Source organism: Eptesicus fuscus, chromosome 11 (genome assembly GCF_027574615.1).
Source record: "Eptesicus fuscus isolate TK198812 chromosome 11, DD_ASM_mEF_20220401, whole genome shotgun sequence".
Classification (NCBI taxonomy): Eukaryota; Metazoa; Chordata; class Mammalia; order Chiroptera; family Vespertilionidae; genus Eptesicus; species Eptesicus fuscus.
In genome coordinates this window covers 29,794,769-29,809,510 of record NC_072483.1, presented here as the reverse complement: position 1 = coordinate 29,809,510, position 14,742 = coordinate 29,794,769, and the positions used below count along the sequence as shown (strand labels likewise).

The following is a 14,742-nucleotide window of genomic DNA, read 5'->3' as shown; positions in this document are numbered from 1 at the left end:
TTCTCTTCTAATTTGCTGATTCAGTCCTTAGCTTCTTCTAATCTGTTGTTGAATCCTTCCAGGATATTCCTTTTATTTTTTAATTTTATAAATCTTTATTGTTTAGATTATTACAATTGTTCCTCTTTTTCCCTCTCCATAGCTCCCCTCCTCCCAGTTCCCACCCCCCTCTGCCCTTACCTCCCCCTCACTGTCCTCATCCATACGTGTACGATTTTTGTCCAGTCTCTTCCCACACCCCCCACACCCCTTTCCCCCTGAGAATTATCAATCCACTCCCTTTCTATGCCCCTGATTCTATTATATTCACGTTTTCACCAGTTTATTCTGTTCATCAGATTTTTAATTCACTTGATTTTTCGATTTACTTGTTGATAGATATGTATTTGTTGTTCATAATTTTTATCTTTACCTTTTTCTTCTTCTTCCTCGTCTTTAAGAATACCTTTCAGCATTTCATATAATACTGGTTTGGTGTTGATGAACTCCTTTAGCTTTTTCTTATCTGTGAAGCTCTTTATCTGACCTTCAATTCTGAATGAGCTTAGCTGGGTAATCTTGGTTGTAGGTTCTTGCTATTCATCACTAGGAATATTTCTTGACACTCGTGTCTGGCCTGCAGTTTCTGTTGAGAAACCAGCTGTCAATCGTATGGGTGCTCCCTTGTAGGTAATTAACTGTTTTTCTCTTGCCGCTTTTAATATTCTCGCTCTTGGCATTTTAATTATGATCTTTCTTGGTGTGGTCCTCTTTGGATTCCTTTTGTTTGGGGTTCTGTTTGCTTCCTGGACTTGTAAGTCTATTTCTTTCACCAGGTGGGGGACGTTTTCTGTTTTTATTTCTTCAAATAGATTTTCAGTATCTTGCTCTCTCTCTTCTTCTGGCACCCCCATAATTCTGATGTTGGTACGCTTGAAGTTGTCCCAGAGGCTTCTTACACTATCTTCAAATTTTTGGATTCTTTTTTCTTTTCTGGTTGAGTGTTTTTTGCTTCTTTGTATTTCAAATCTTTGACTTGATTCTTGCATTCCTCTGGTCTGCTGTTGGGTCTCTGTATAACATTTTTTATTTCAGTCAGTGAATGTTTAATTTCTAGTTGGTCCTTTTTCATATCCTCGAGGGTCTCGCTAAATTTATCAGCCTTTTCTAGGAAATTCTTGAAAAACCTTATAACTGTGGTTTTGAACTCTATATCCAGTCATTTGTTTTCCTCCATTTCTTTAGTTTGTGATCTGTTTGTCTCCACATTTTCGCTGCTTCCCTGAGTTGGTAGGGTGGCTTTGTGTGGTAGGTGTCCTATAGGGCCCAGTGGCTCAGCCTCCCCAGTTACCTGAGGTGGACACTCTTAGTGCACCCCTTTGTGGACTGTGTGTACAGCATTGTTGTAGTTAAGTCTTGATTCTTGTTGGTATCACTGGGAGGAATTGACCTCCAGGCCAACTGGTAGTCAGGATCAGCTGTGTCTACACCGGGAGAACTTCTGTGACGGAGACAGCCTTATGAGACAAGACTTGGAAAATTGCAAAAGCCTCTGTGCTCAACTTGGATGGGGTGGAGTCTCAGGGCTGAGCAGGCAGTCTTGGCTTCCCATCAGCCCTGCCCTATGAGGCTCCTGGGTCTCAGTGTCCCTAGGTAATCGCTGCAAGCACCTCTGAGAGAAAGCCGGCCTCGAGTTTCGCCTGCTGCCAGACAGTCCAGTTTCTCCTCCAATGAATCTGGATTCCCAGATTCTCGCCCGGGACTGGAGTTCAGTGCAGTCGGGAGCTTCCGGTTCCCTCCAGCTAGAGAAAGCCAGCGGCACACTTAGCAGTCAGTCCTCTTTGTGCGCCCTTGCGCGCGTGCGCCTCCAGACCACTGTCTTTCGCGGCTCCCCTAAGTTTCCGACTGACAGTCCAGATTCCCCCCGTATGAGCCTGGGTCCACAGAGTCTTGCCTGGAACTGGGGTTTAGTGCAGTCGGGAGCTTCCTTCTCCCTCCCGCCAGAGAAAGCCAGCCAGGCACTCAGCCGCCCTTCCTCTCTGCGCGCGTCTCCGTACCTCAGCTTTTTGCAGCTCCTCTGATTCTCCGTTTTTCTTTGCTTCTAGTTGTAGAATTTTCACTCAGCCAGCTTTCCTATGGTTCTGGATAATGTCCTTTTTGTCTTTTAGTTGTAGTTTTGAAATTGTGCGAGGCAGCAGTTTAGGTGTTTACTTATGCCGCCATCTTGGTTTCTCCTTCCAGGGTATTCTTTACTTCTGCTATTGTTAGTCTTCATTTTGATTCTTAATCATTGCTTCATCTCATTTCATGTTGGTGTAGTTCTCATTAGTTCCTTATAATTCTTATTAGTTGTTTGTAGGTCTCCCTAAGTTGTTTAAGCACCCTTATAACCATTCCTTTAATTCTTTATCTAACCACTTGCTTGCCTCTATTTCATTTAGTGACCTTTCTGGCAAGTCCTCCTTTTCTCTCATTTGGGGTTGTTTCTTTGTCTCCCCACTTTAGCAGTTCATTAGTCCGGGGCACTATTTGAGGTGGACAGGGTCATGGGGTCTGGCCTGTGCATTCAGAGTTAACTGATTGTGCTGGGTCGCTGTGGCAGGTCCGTGGTTCTGGGGCTGTCAGGTCACATCTACTGGTAGATATCAGGCAGTAGGGGCACTGGGTCAGGCACAGTTGGTCGTGGTGGCAGGGCCAGGTGCATCATGTCAAAGCAGTGGGTTCAGTCATCCAGGGGCATGAGGTCGGGTATTCTGGGTTGGGGTAGCAGCTCCCTGTGTCCAGGCGGCCCATGTGTGAAGGTGGCAGGGCAGGCCTAGTGCTGCTCAGCTGGTGAAGGGGTTGGGCTGGGTGATGCTTCACTGGTGGAGGGGGTGAGCTGAGTACTGCTGTGCTGGTAGAGGTGGGGTTGGTTGGATGCCCTGCTCTCCAATATGGAAAACAATTATATTAATCACTAAAATATAATCATCTTGGATTTTTTAATAAACAACATTATAAAGGTTTTTGTATTCCTACATCTTTTACATCACTTCTGTTATCCATTTCAGCCTCCTCTGAACAACCATGACACGTACTGTCAAACATAGAAAATAAAGCAAATCTGACCAAGGTCCTATGCAGTCCAGTTCATTCCACCCAAAGCAAACTTTATTGCTTGCCAAGCACAGCATTTTGTTGGAGGTTTTAGAAATCAGTACCTGCCACACAGCCCTTTCTTAACTTGGGCCTCCCTCTATCAGGATTATCTTCAAAGATGGGTTGAATTTGGAAAGCCAGGATATCCAGTGTCACCAGAAGCAAATCTCTAGTTCTGTTCTCAGAGCCCAAAGGTCTTGGATGATTCTTTGTATCGTGCGTGCATGAGTGTGTGTGTGTGTGTGTGTGTGTGTTCACCTATGCACATGTGCACATGTACTGGAATGAGAATTGTTTTTAAAGGCTTACCTAATATTGTCCCCCTACTGGCTTTCCCCCCCTAATATCTTTGATTGATAGAACTGAAAAGTGGTTTTCTTTGTTTTTACAAATATTAGATCAGAGGCCTTTCTAAATGCTAATAAAATTCACTCCTTTTTACTGGAGCTCCACACTAAAGTAAAATTATAAAATGTGTTTTTATTATTCTAATGGCTCTTTTCTTCAATCTCTTTCCTCTTCCTGGCACCTTCCCTCATCCCCATGCACAGTAGTCTTCACTATTTAAGCAACCTGCCAGGCCAAAACAGAAAAATGTCATAGCAGGTGTTTGCATCTGTCTTTCACATCCAGATCTCCCTTTTCTATCAGCAGACAACCTATCATCTATCCTGCAATTTATCCATCAAAAAAAGAAACATTTTATTCTCCCTGCTGATTCTATTATCAACCACACATGAATGGTAATGGATTTTTTTAATGCACACCAATATTTGCATCTTATAACAATGAGGCATGACTGAGTAGAATATGTAAGTAAACCAGGCACACCTTGTAGAGCCAGATGGCCTGGGTTTTAATGCTGACTCTCTCTCTTGCTGGTTGCACTACCTTGAGCTCTTTACATAATCTTCCTTTACAAAGGAGGCAAAGCCCTGGCCAGTTTTGCTCAGTGGATAGTGTATGGGCCCATGGACCGAATGATCCAGGTTTGTTTGCCGGTCAGGGCATGTACCTGGGTTGCAGGCCCAATCCTGACCCTGGTCATGCATGTGCGGGAGGCAGCCAATCGATGTGTCTCACATCGATGTTTCTCCCCCCCACTACTTCTACTCTCTCTAAAAATCAATGGGAAAAATATTCCCTGGTAAACATTAACAATATCAACAAAATATATGTATTACCTGCCTCATAAGATTCCTTTGTGTTTTAACCCTTTGTTCGCCATAAGAAACAAGTGGCAGACCTTTCCCACATGCCACACACGTCTATAGCCACAAACCTCGCATATCAACTCTGGTCGCCCAATTTTAAAATCAGACCTGTTAGTGACATCTCTGGGTTTGTAAAGAAAATTATGGTAACTTAAATTCGTAAATATTCCAGCACATATGGAAGAAATTCCAATATTGATACATAGGGCTGCCACTCAGACACGCGAGAGATAAATCAACACTGCGTCACTTGAGATTTGTGTTTTCATGAATTTCATACCTAAAATGGTAAACATGGTGTGCATTCTTCATTATTATTTTTTTTAATAGATTTTGTCTTTGGCGCATCAATAAAATTTAGTGTTTTCAAGGCTTTTTGTGTTGAAGGTTTATTTTTATTTTGTGCTCGCTTTTGTTGATATTTCCATAGAATTGAAAATTATCATCATTTTATTATTGAATTTATTGTTATATTATACTAGGAGCCCAGCGTGCTTCAAAATCACACGGCGCCGCCCACCCAAGTTGCCGGTCCGGCCCTGCCTTGCTCCCCAGGCCCCGCAGCAGCCGCGGTCGCTGCCGGTCCAGCCCTGCCTCCCTCTCTCCGGCCCTTGAAGCAGCCATGGCCACTGATGATCAGGCCCTCCCCCAGTGCGGGCACGCAGAGGCCCCTGCCACCCCACCCCCGACGCTGCACGCGCAACCTCCTCCTGTCCGGTCGACCCATTATGGCATCCTGGTTAATTAGCATATTTCTCTATTTTATATATATAGATCGTGCAAATAAAATTCAATCCCCATAAACGGCATCAGATGAAGAAATAATCGAGCCAAGCACCTCCCAAGAAGACATCCTTTATTCAACTCCAAAGTCAGATGATTTTTTAAATTGTATTCAAAATATTGTGGCGTGTGGGGATGGTTTCCGTTTTGGACGTGTGGCAATTAACTGGTTAACATATGTAAAACACTAAGGGATGTGGGCAAAATCAGGAAATGTTAAATATTTCATAATGCTTTTCACCCATAACTGTAGAAAAAAAATTTTTAGTCTATTAAAACTTTCAGGAAATAAGCATATGAGAAAATATTTTTATAGATAGGCAGTTCATGAAATTATATTACTAGGGTCAGATGGGAAGAAAATTTAGTCTTTTATGATAGACAGGGAGGCAGATAAGATGCTAAAAGGTGTCAACTCTCAAGGCAGTGTGTTGTCACTGAAGAATCTTCCTGGAGATGCTAGTTGCTAAGTGAATGTGTTGAAGGCCTAATTCTGGCAACTCCTATGAGCACAACCAGGTGTGCTGCTGGGTTATATCACAGTATCATCTTTGTGTGGCTCTACAGGAGATTTCTGAATGCTTCAGTACCAGGAAACATGCACTGAAATATGCACCTTAAGAACAACATTACTTTTTGCTTTGTCTATTAGTTACATCATGCCTAAAATATGTAACAGTATGCATCAAATTTACCTCTTACTATACTATCTTTATTTTCTCCCTGATTTCTTTTAACCCTGGTCTTTAATATATTACACTGTATTTTACTCAATCACCTCAAACAACTTTTTTTTCATAGTGGACATAAATAAATGCATATAGGCCCAAGCGCACTCTCCTTGTACCCAAACTTCTCTTCGGTCTCTCTATCCCAGACTGCCAAATGATTATTTTGTTTTTGCCCAAAACACCTTGCATTATCTTAATATTTAATATTTTCTGAGTTCTGGAGTTCTTCCTCCTTCCTGGATTAGTAGGTACCCAGATAATGGTCGACCATTTCAGCCCTAGGATCCACATTCACAGCTTTATCCAAAGTTAGGAGGGTCAGCTCAATCTTGAGAAGAGAGGAAACTAATTAAAGGTACCTATCAGAATGTGGACCTTCAGTGCCAGGCCTTGCCAAATGTCCCTGTTATAATCCCTCTAATTACCCCAAATCGGAATCCAGCCTCACCTGGAAAGTGATTCTCCACAAATTTGATACAATTAGCTTTTGTACTTGTGACTGTTTTTCTAGCATTTATTTAAAAGTGTGATGTTATCTAATAGGATTTGTGCTCAATTTGACTTAATACATACCCTAGTGACATTTTTACAAGAAAATGATGTTCCTACAATGCATCCTTTTCACCAAGAAGTTTTACTATATAAACAAAACAATGCTCTTCATTTGGGATATTTTCCAACTCTTTCTAATCAAAACATGTTTGTCCTGCCAGTACTAAGGGTCAATTACCATCATTTTTGTTTCATGAGAATAGAAAAGGACATTCCAAGATAATGAGATTGAAGCTGGGTGTTAGGCCAACATCTGTCTCCCTTTTGCTAAAAATCGAGTATACTAGACAGGTTCACTTTACATTAAATAAGTGGGATTTTTCTTCTTTTCCCAGTGTATATTGGTCAGCTTTATCAGACTGAGAAGGAGCCAGCTTCAAGTGTACTGAGGTGTATAGTAGAGTATACACACAGGCACTTTGCCAGGGTTTAAGATCTTGGCCAGAGATACAAAACAGAATTCAATTTACTTTGAGAGAGTTCCTCTCCCTGTCTAACAGATAACAAGAGGGCGCTACCCTACATATCCTTTCCCCTTGAATTATCCACACAACAGATTTCTCAATTTCACTGTACCCACCAATAATTTTATTCTTATATTTGATTCTGCATACAATTTTGAGTTCTACAAGATGGATGTCAAAAAAATGCCCTGATGTGCATGCTTTTATCCACACCATCCATCCATTCACTCACTCATTTATTTATTCAGCATATAATTACATACCTAACCACATGCTAGGTACTATATTAGGCAGTGAAATGAAAGAAAAAAAATTCCCCTGATCTCAATGAGCATTATGCCTGTTGAGCAACAGAGGGCAACAATCACAACTGAAAGCAGTCAATGCCACACTGAGGGTGGAAACATGGCACATGAGAGCTTGAGGTAAATAGTGCCAAACACTTAATGGGGTCAGAAAAAGGCTCTTAAAGGTAATCCTAAAGACGAGATTTGGAGAACAAGTTATGTTTTAACAAGTGGAGGAGAAAAGTAAAGGGCTATGTGAAGCCATGGAGGCATTAGAAAATAAGACATAAGTCAGAGAGTTGCAAGGAGCTCATTATTGTAGCTGAAAGTATGAAGACAGGAATTGGGGGTGTGGGGTGTTGGGACTATAGGGACTATATGGTGGGTGAGTTGAAGCTTCTGTTCCTCAGGAGCTTAGAGTCAAGAGAAGGAAACTCTCTCCAAAAGGTCATTTCAGTAAGGTTGGTGTCACAGTGAAGAAACACACAGGGAACTGTGGCTGGACAGGCACAACAAATGTTAAAATGTTATCCTATTCACAACAGAGAGTCTTTGAAAAATTCTAAATGGGTAATGATTACAACGGTGGTTGTGTGGACAACGGACTGGAAGGCATGAAGCTAGAGCAGAAGGACCATAAAAGAGGTTTCTGCCAAAGCCCAGGCAAGCAATACGATAGGCCTGCACTAGGCCACCTTACTGTGGCAATTTTGCAATGTCTTTGTCTAGCCAGGCTAATGGGGATTCTTTCAAATCTATTATTTAAAGAAGAAAAAGAAAAAATCCAGAGCAATATTATCTGAAGTTTCTTGCATTTAAGGACTTAAAAGGAGTTATATAAAAAATACTTTTTAAGCTTTCCTGTAAAAAATAACACCTAAATAACAAAAGATTACGTTTTACTACAGATAACCTTAAAGCCAATAATAATCACAAAGATAAGCAAATTGTGGAAAATCAATTTGATAAAAAAGTAGTATACATTGAAAATGAAAATAAGAGACTACGTAATATAAAAACTTGAGAAATTTAAAAAAACGTTAGAAAAGCAGAATAAAAAATTATATGTATAGTATGAAATTGCATAGTATGTAGAATATATATGCTGATAGACTAAAAGGTTAAAATAATTTTCTGTTATTTTTATTCAAATTATTTTTTTACAATAATAGAATAAAATGAAATGAAATGAAAAACAAACACCAATACAAAATTAATGTTTACTGAATCCTGGATGGGCCTGACCTGGATAGTTACACCCAATTTCTTGCTTCTTGGTTTCCTAGAATAGATTTTACAAATAGTCCTATTGTCTGGCTATACTGTTATTAAAATAAAATAAAAAATACTTTAGCTTGACAAATTTTTTAAAATTCCTCGTGTGAACAGCTATCTCCTTCCTGATCCAAAGGTAAGGCAAATTCAATAAGCTAATGGAACTCAAAATGAAAAAACACAGAGGAAACATATCACAAATAATGTTTGAATATGTGTTTTTCTTGAATGCTTCAGAGAAAAAAAAGTCTCTAGAAAATGGTTATGACACCTAACGGACTTATAAAAGTCATTTAAAAACAACTGAATCAGTCAACAAACATGCCATTTATTGAGCATCTATAATTCATGCACTTTATTCTAAAGATACAAAAACAAAAGAAAACAAAGTCTTCTGTCCTCAAGGAACTCACAGTCTAAAAGGAGAGAAAGAATGGCTGCAAATAACTGCAATGACATATGGTGAATCCTCTAATAGAAGTATGTACAAAATACTGAGATAAGCAAAGAAGATAGGTAGAATGAGAAAAGTGGGTAAACTTTATAAGTGAGTTAGGTCTTAAGTGAGCTATAAGAAGGGAAAGAAGACTTGAATAGTACATGCAAGGAATTGTGAAATGTAAAGCAAGGCACATGTGTATAATTTTGAGTTAGTCCCTATGGTGCAGAGAGTAAGGGAAAGAACCAGAAAATGAGGTTAACAGAGCTGTCAGGGAATAAATCACAAAGTAGCTTGTTTTCAAAATGGAGAACCTGGCTATTACTAAATTCTGTCAAAAAACATCAACTACAAATGCACCATGACTTTATGTACAGTAAGAAAGAAAAAAACCAAAACTTTATGCTGGAGTCTATTAGGAGACTTCATAGTATATTCCTACATAAAGCTGCATGCACTACACCAAAGGGCAACAACCTCCGTGTAAGGCCAGAAAATAAACTGGTCATGCAGAAAGGAAAAGCAAAGAACTTTGCATTTCTCTGCTTGCGCTTAGGTGGAGGGAAGGAGAAAATCTCCCCCTGAGAACTAAACTTCAAGCAGGTCTGTAGTCTGAACTAAAGTTACCAGTGTGGTACAAAAACAAACAAACAAAACAAACAAGCCAAGAATTTAAAATGCTCTCAGACTGGCAAGTGTCTTCAGATGCCTGGCAGAAACAAATGTAAATTCTCTTTAGTTAAACCAAACTTCAATCCAGGTCAATAACAATTTAAAAATGCAATCTCATTTCAAAGTTGACAAGTGAAAAAATATTCATCTTAGAATCTACGTAAAAAACAGATCATATAGTCTTGTGACTATAAATCTGAAGATGTTTCAGAATTACTTGAGGAACTGCTAAAACATTCTCTGTAACAGTTGCATACCAGAGATTCTTAAGACAGGTAGGCCTAAACAGAATGCTGGAATCTCTATTCTAACAAACTACCCGAGGGTGTGTGTGTGTGCATGCACTATTAGACAAGACAGTATAGCATGTCTGTGAGGAGTTGGTTGAAAACTCCTACTATCCTATATAATAAAACCGTAGTATGCACATTGTCCCCTCGACTGGAGATCTGGGTGTTTGACCAGGGGTTAAGCTGGCTGGGGGAAGGGAGGGAGGCCCTGGCCAGCAGCAGTGGCAGGCAGCCGGGGGGAAGGGAGGGAGGTCTCAGCTGGAGGCGGCAGGCGGCCAGGGGAAGGGAGGAAGTGCCTGGCCGGCAGCTGCTAGGGACCCTACCAGTGCACAAATTTTATGCACTGGGCCTCTAGTAGACAATAAAGAACAGTAGGATTTAGACTGACACTTCGGGAAGACACTCTGGTGCTGATGGACTTTGTGAATAGATAAATTAGAAAAGGGTAAGGACAGGAGATGGGGGGGTAGTAATATAATAATTAGGAGGTTATTAAAAGAGGCAAGAGATGGTGATCATTTAACTAATAATAATGGAAAGAAACATGAGCGTATCAAGGAGGCAGAATTAGAATTTTATAAAAACTAGTGCTATACAGAATCCTACACTACATTAATATCAAATGCTCCAAATGCAACTAACACTCAAAATGATCTCCAAGTTCAGATATAAGCACAGAGAGATTTTATTATTTAATGTTTTACATTTCTACTAATCAGTATATACAAACTGAAAAATTTATATCTCTATGGGCAAGAGAGAGAAAGGATTTTAAATTATAAACAGAAAATAATGAATTAAAAAACTTACGCTGAATATGAATGAACTGTTTTGGTTGTTTAAACTCTCCTTTGTACAAGCGATTGTAATAGTTGACGTTGCTCTCTGCCTCAGGAACTGGAATGACCATGCTCTCTTTTTTCTCTCTAAACACTTGCTGTGCTGAAATAGCTCGCTGTAAGTGATGTTCCTGGAAAATGTAAAGTAGGCAACATAAGTTGTTTTAATAACGTTAATTTAATGCATAATTATATTTGAATCTTACTTGGTTTAATAATAGCAAGGTGTTTTAAGAATCAATTATAAATTGTTCCTTTGCCACAAAATTAGAGAAAACATTGCCATTGCCCTCCTTTAATGCTGGTAGTTCATACTTAGATGCCACCTTAGATGATTATAATTTTAATAAATAGAATTTTTAAAGATTAAATATATACATATTCACAAACTAGTATTTAACATCTTAATTACAAGAAAATCGAGCCCTTGTTTGCTAAAGTGACTGAGGTGTTTGTCACCAATACCAAGTTACAAACAAATATGCAAATGACAAGAAAATAATTTTTATCACAGATTTTAAGTGTCTTCTGCATTTATATTGCAGAAACTTCAACAATAAAAATTCTGGATAATTCAAAGAAAGATAAAATGATGTTCAACAGACAAAAGTTAAATAAAAACTTCTTATAAAATACACAGATTATAAAATACTTTCAATCACCTCCCACTTAATGCATACTTTCTCCCTTGACCCACAGTGGACCATTCCCAAACCAGCTGTACCTTGGGGAAGGAAAATTAGGTTATCTTACCCCCCAAGAATTTTCCTTCACATTCAGATTAAAGGTGTTTAAAAATCCCCTAAAACGAAACAAATTGGAAAGAGAGCAGCAAGAAAAGCCCAGAGGAAGTAGATGGAAGGAAATAATAAAGATCAGAGCAGAAATAAATGACAAAGAGACTAAAAAAATAGTACAAAACATAAATGAATCCAAGAGGTGGTAGTCCAAAAAGATAAACAAGATTGATGAACCCTTAGCCAGACTCATTGAGAAACAAAGAGAGGGGACCCAAATAAATAAAATTAGAAATGAAAGAGGTGAAGTAACAGACACCACAGAAATACAAAGGATTGTAAGCAAATACTATGAATAATTTATATGTCAATAAGCTGGACAACCTGGGAAAAATGAACAAATTCCTAGAAAAATACAAATCTTCTAAAACTGAATCAGGAAGAATCAGAAAACTTGAATAGGCCAATAACAACTGATGAAAATGAAGCAGTAATTAAAAAGCTCCCAGCAAACAAAAGTCCTGGATCTGATGGATTTAAAGGAGAATTTTACCAAACAGGAGATTTCAATAATAGATAGATCAATCAGACAGAATATCAATAAAGAAAAAGGACTTAGACAACACTACAGACCAACTGAACTTAACAGAACACTCCATTCAACAACAGCAGAATACTCATTCTTCTCAGGCACTCACAAAACATTTCCCAGGAAAGATCACACGCTAGGACACAAAATAAGTTTTATCAAATTTAAGAAGATTGAAAACATACCAAGTATCTATTACAATCACAATAGAATGAAACTAGAAATCAACAGCAACAGGAAAACTGAAAAATTCACAAATGCAGGGGTAGAAAAGAGTAGGTTTACAGTTGCTCATATGGGAAATAATATAATAATTAATAAATAATACAACAGTAATCTGTTTTGTGTACCCTCAACTGTAAACCTAATTTTCCCCACCCCTGAACATGAAAATTGAACAATACACTTTTGGACAACAAAAGGATAAAAAGAAATTACAAGAGAATTTAGAATATACTGACACAAATGAAAACAAAAATTCAAAATTAAACTTAAGGGATGTAGCAAAAAGCAATATTAAGAGGGAAGTTTATAGCACTAAAATCCTATCTACATTAAAAAGATTTCAAATCAACAACCTAACATTACACTTCATGAAACTAGAAAAAGAACAAACAAAACGTAAATTAGCAAAAGAAAGGCTATATTAGAGGAGAAATAAAATAGAAAATAAAAACAAAGGGGGGAAAAAAATCAATGAAACTGAAAGTTGTTTTCAAAAGATCAACAATATTGACAAACCCTTAGCATCTGAACTAAATGGGAGTAAACTCAAATACTAGAAATCAGAAATCAGACATTAAAAATGATGTCACATAAATAAAGAGAATCATGAGACTACCAAGAACAATTATACACCAATGAATTGGGTAATCTAGAAGAAACAGATAAATTTCTAGAAACATGCAACCTATCAAGACTAAATCATGAAAATAAGAAGTGTGAACAAACCTGTAACTAGAAAAGCAGATGGCTTCACTGGAGAAAGAGTTAACAACAATCCTTAAACTCTTAAAAAAAAAAAAAATTAAAGAAGCCCAGCCAGTGTTGCTCAGTGGATTGATGAGCATCATCCCATGCACCAAGAGGTCGCAAATTTAATGAATAGTCAGGGCACATGCCCAAGTTGCCGCTAATCCGTGGTAGTGGGCATGCAGGAGGCAGCCAATCAATGTTCTGCTCTCACATTGATGTTTCTCTCCCTTCCTCTCTTAAAATAAATAAATGAAAACTATTTTTAAAAAATTAAAGAAAAGGGAAAATTTCCAAAGTCATTTTATGTAGCCAATATTACCAATACCAAATCAGACAAAAATACTGCAAGGAGGAGGATGAAGGAAGGAGGAAATGGGTTAACACATTAAACAACCAGCCTGTTTTGTCTTCCAGACGGAAAGTATAGTGTCAGTCACTGGTGACTGATAGGGCGTTTAACGTGTTAAGGTAGTCAAAAGGTATAAACTCACAGTTACAAGGTTAATAAAATTCTGGGATGTAAAGTAGAGTATGGTGACTATATATCATGACCAAGTGGGATTTATTCCTGGAATGCAAGATACAAAAATTTATCAATATAATACACCATAATAAAAGAATGAAGGACAAATACCACCATGATCATTTCAATTAATGCATTAACAAAATTCAACATTCTTTCATGGAAAGAAAAAACACTCAACAAACTAGGAACAGAAAAAGAAAATTACCTCAACTAGTAAACAAATTAGAACTAATAAATTTAACAATGTTACAAGATATGTCAACACACAAAAAACAGTTGTTTTTTTACACTAACAATGAGCAATCTGTAAAGAAATTAAGAAAACAATCCCATTTACAACAGCATTGAAAAGAGAAAAATACTTAGAAAATAAACTTAATCCTGGACATGAAAGAACTGTACATGAAAAACCACAAAACACTGCTGAAAGAAATTAAATAAGACATAGTAAAAAGGAAAGACACCTTGTTTTCATGTATTGGAAGACCATTTAAAAAAAAGAAATACCATATGATCAAGCAATCTCACTTCTGGGTACATATACAAAGAAATGAAAATGGGATTTTGAAGAGATATTTGCACACCTATGTTCACTAGAGCCAAGTGGTAAAAACAATCCAAGAGTTTATTGACCGATGAATGGATAAGCAAATGTGGTACATACCTGTAATGGAATATTACACAGCCTTAAAAAGGAAGAAATCCTGACACATGCTACAACTTGGATAAACCTTATGAACATTATGCTAAATGAAATAACCCAGCCACAAAAAGACCAATACTGCATCACTTCATTTGTAAGAGGTATAAAGTAGTCAAATTTATAGAAACAAAAATTGGTTGCCAGGGGCTGGAGGGAGGAGGAAAAAGGGAAGATGTTGTTTACTGAACAGAGTTTCAGTTTTTAAAAATGAAAACAGTTCTAGATATCTGTTGCAATAACAGATAAAAATTTAGTGGTTTTTGCTTTTTTACATGTATAGAACACCTCAATTCAGACTAGCCATATTTCAAGTGATCAAAAGTCACAGTTGACTAGTGGCAACATATTGGACAGTGTCCATCTTCACATGGCTTCCATTAACCAAGACTGGAAAATTTCAGCAAAATTCTGTATACACACACATATTTCAAAGATGGGGAAAAGGCTGGAAGACTAATATTCAAAATCTGCACTCCAAAGTGGGAATAATGCAGCTAAAAATGGGAGAATGAAAAAAACCTTCTCAAATACCAAATATAATGCTATGTA

The 14,742-nt window shown here is 38.0% G+C and overlaps 1 protein-coding gene across 3 annotated transcripts in view; it reads right to left on the bottom strand.

The window, feature by feature from the left end:
* The window catches only part of EPC2 (enhancer of polycomb homolog 2), a 526,369-nt gene that overhangs the window by 474,870 nt on the left and 36,757 nt on the right, over nucleotides 1-14,742 (bottom strand). For all 3 annotated transcript variants that reach the window (XM_008138703.3, XM_028141258.2, XM_054722910.1), the window contains exon 2: nucleotides 10,635-10,794. In XM_008138703.3, the coding sequence (XP_008136925.1) occupies nucleotides 10,635-10,794 (160 nt within the window). The remainder of the gene's footprint in view (nucleotides 1-10,634; nucleotides 10,795-14,742) is intronic.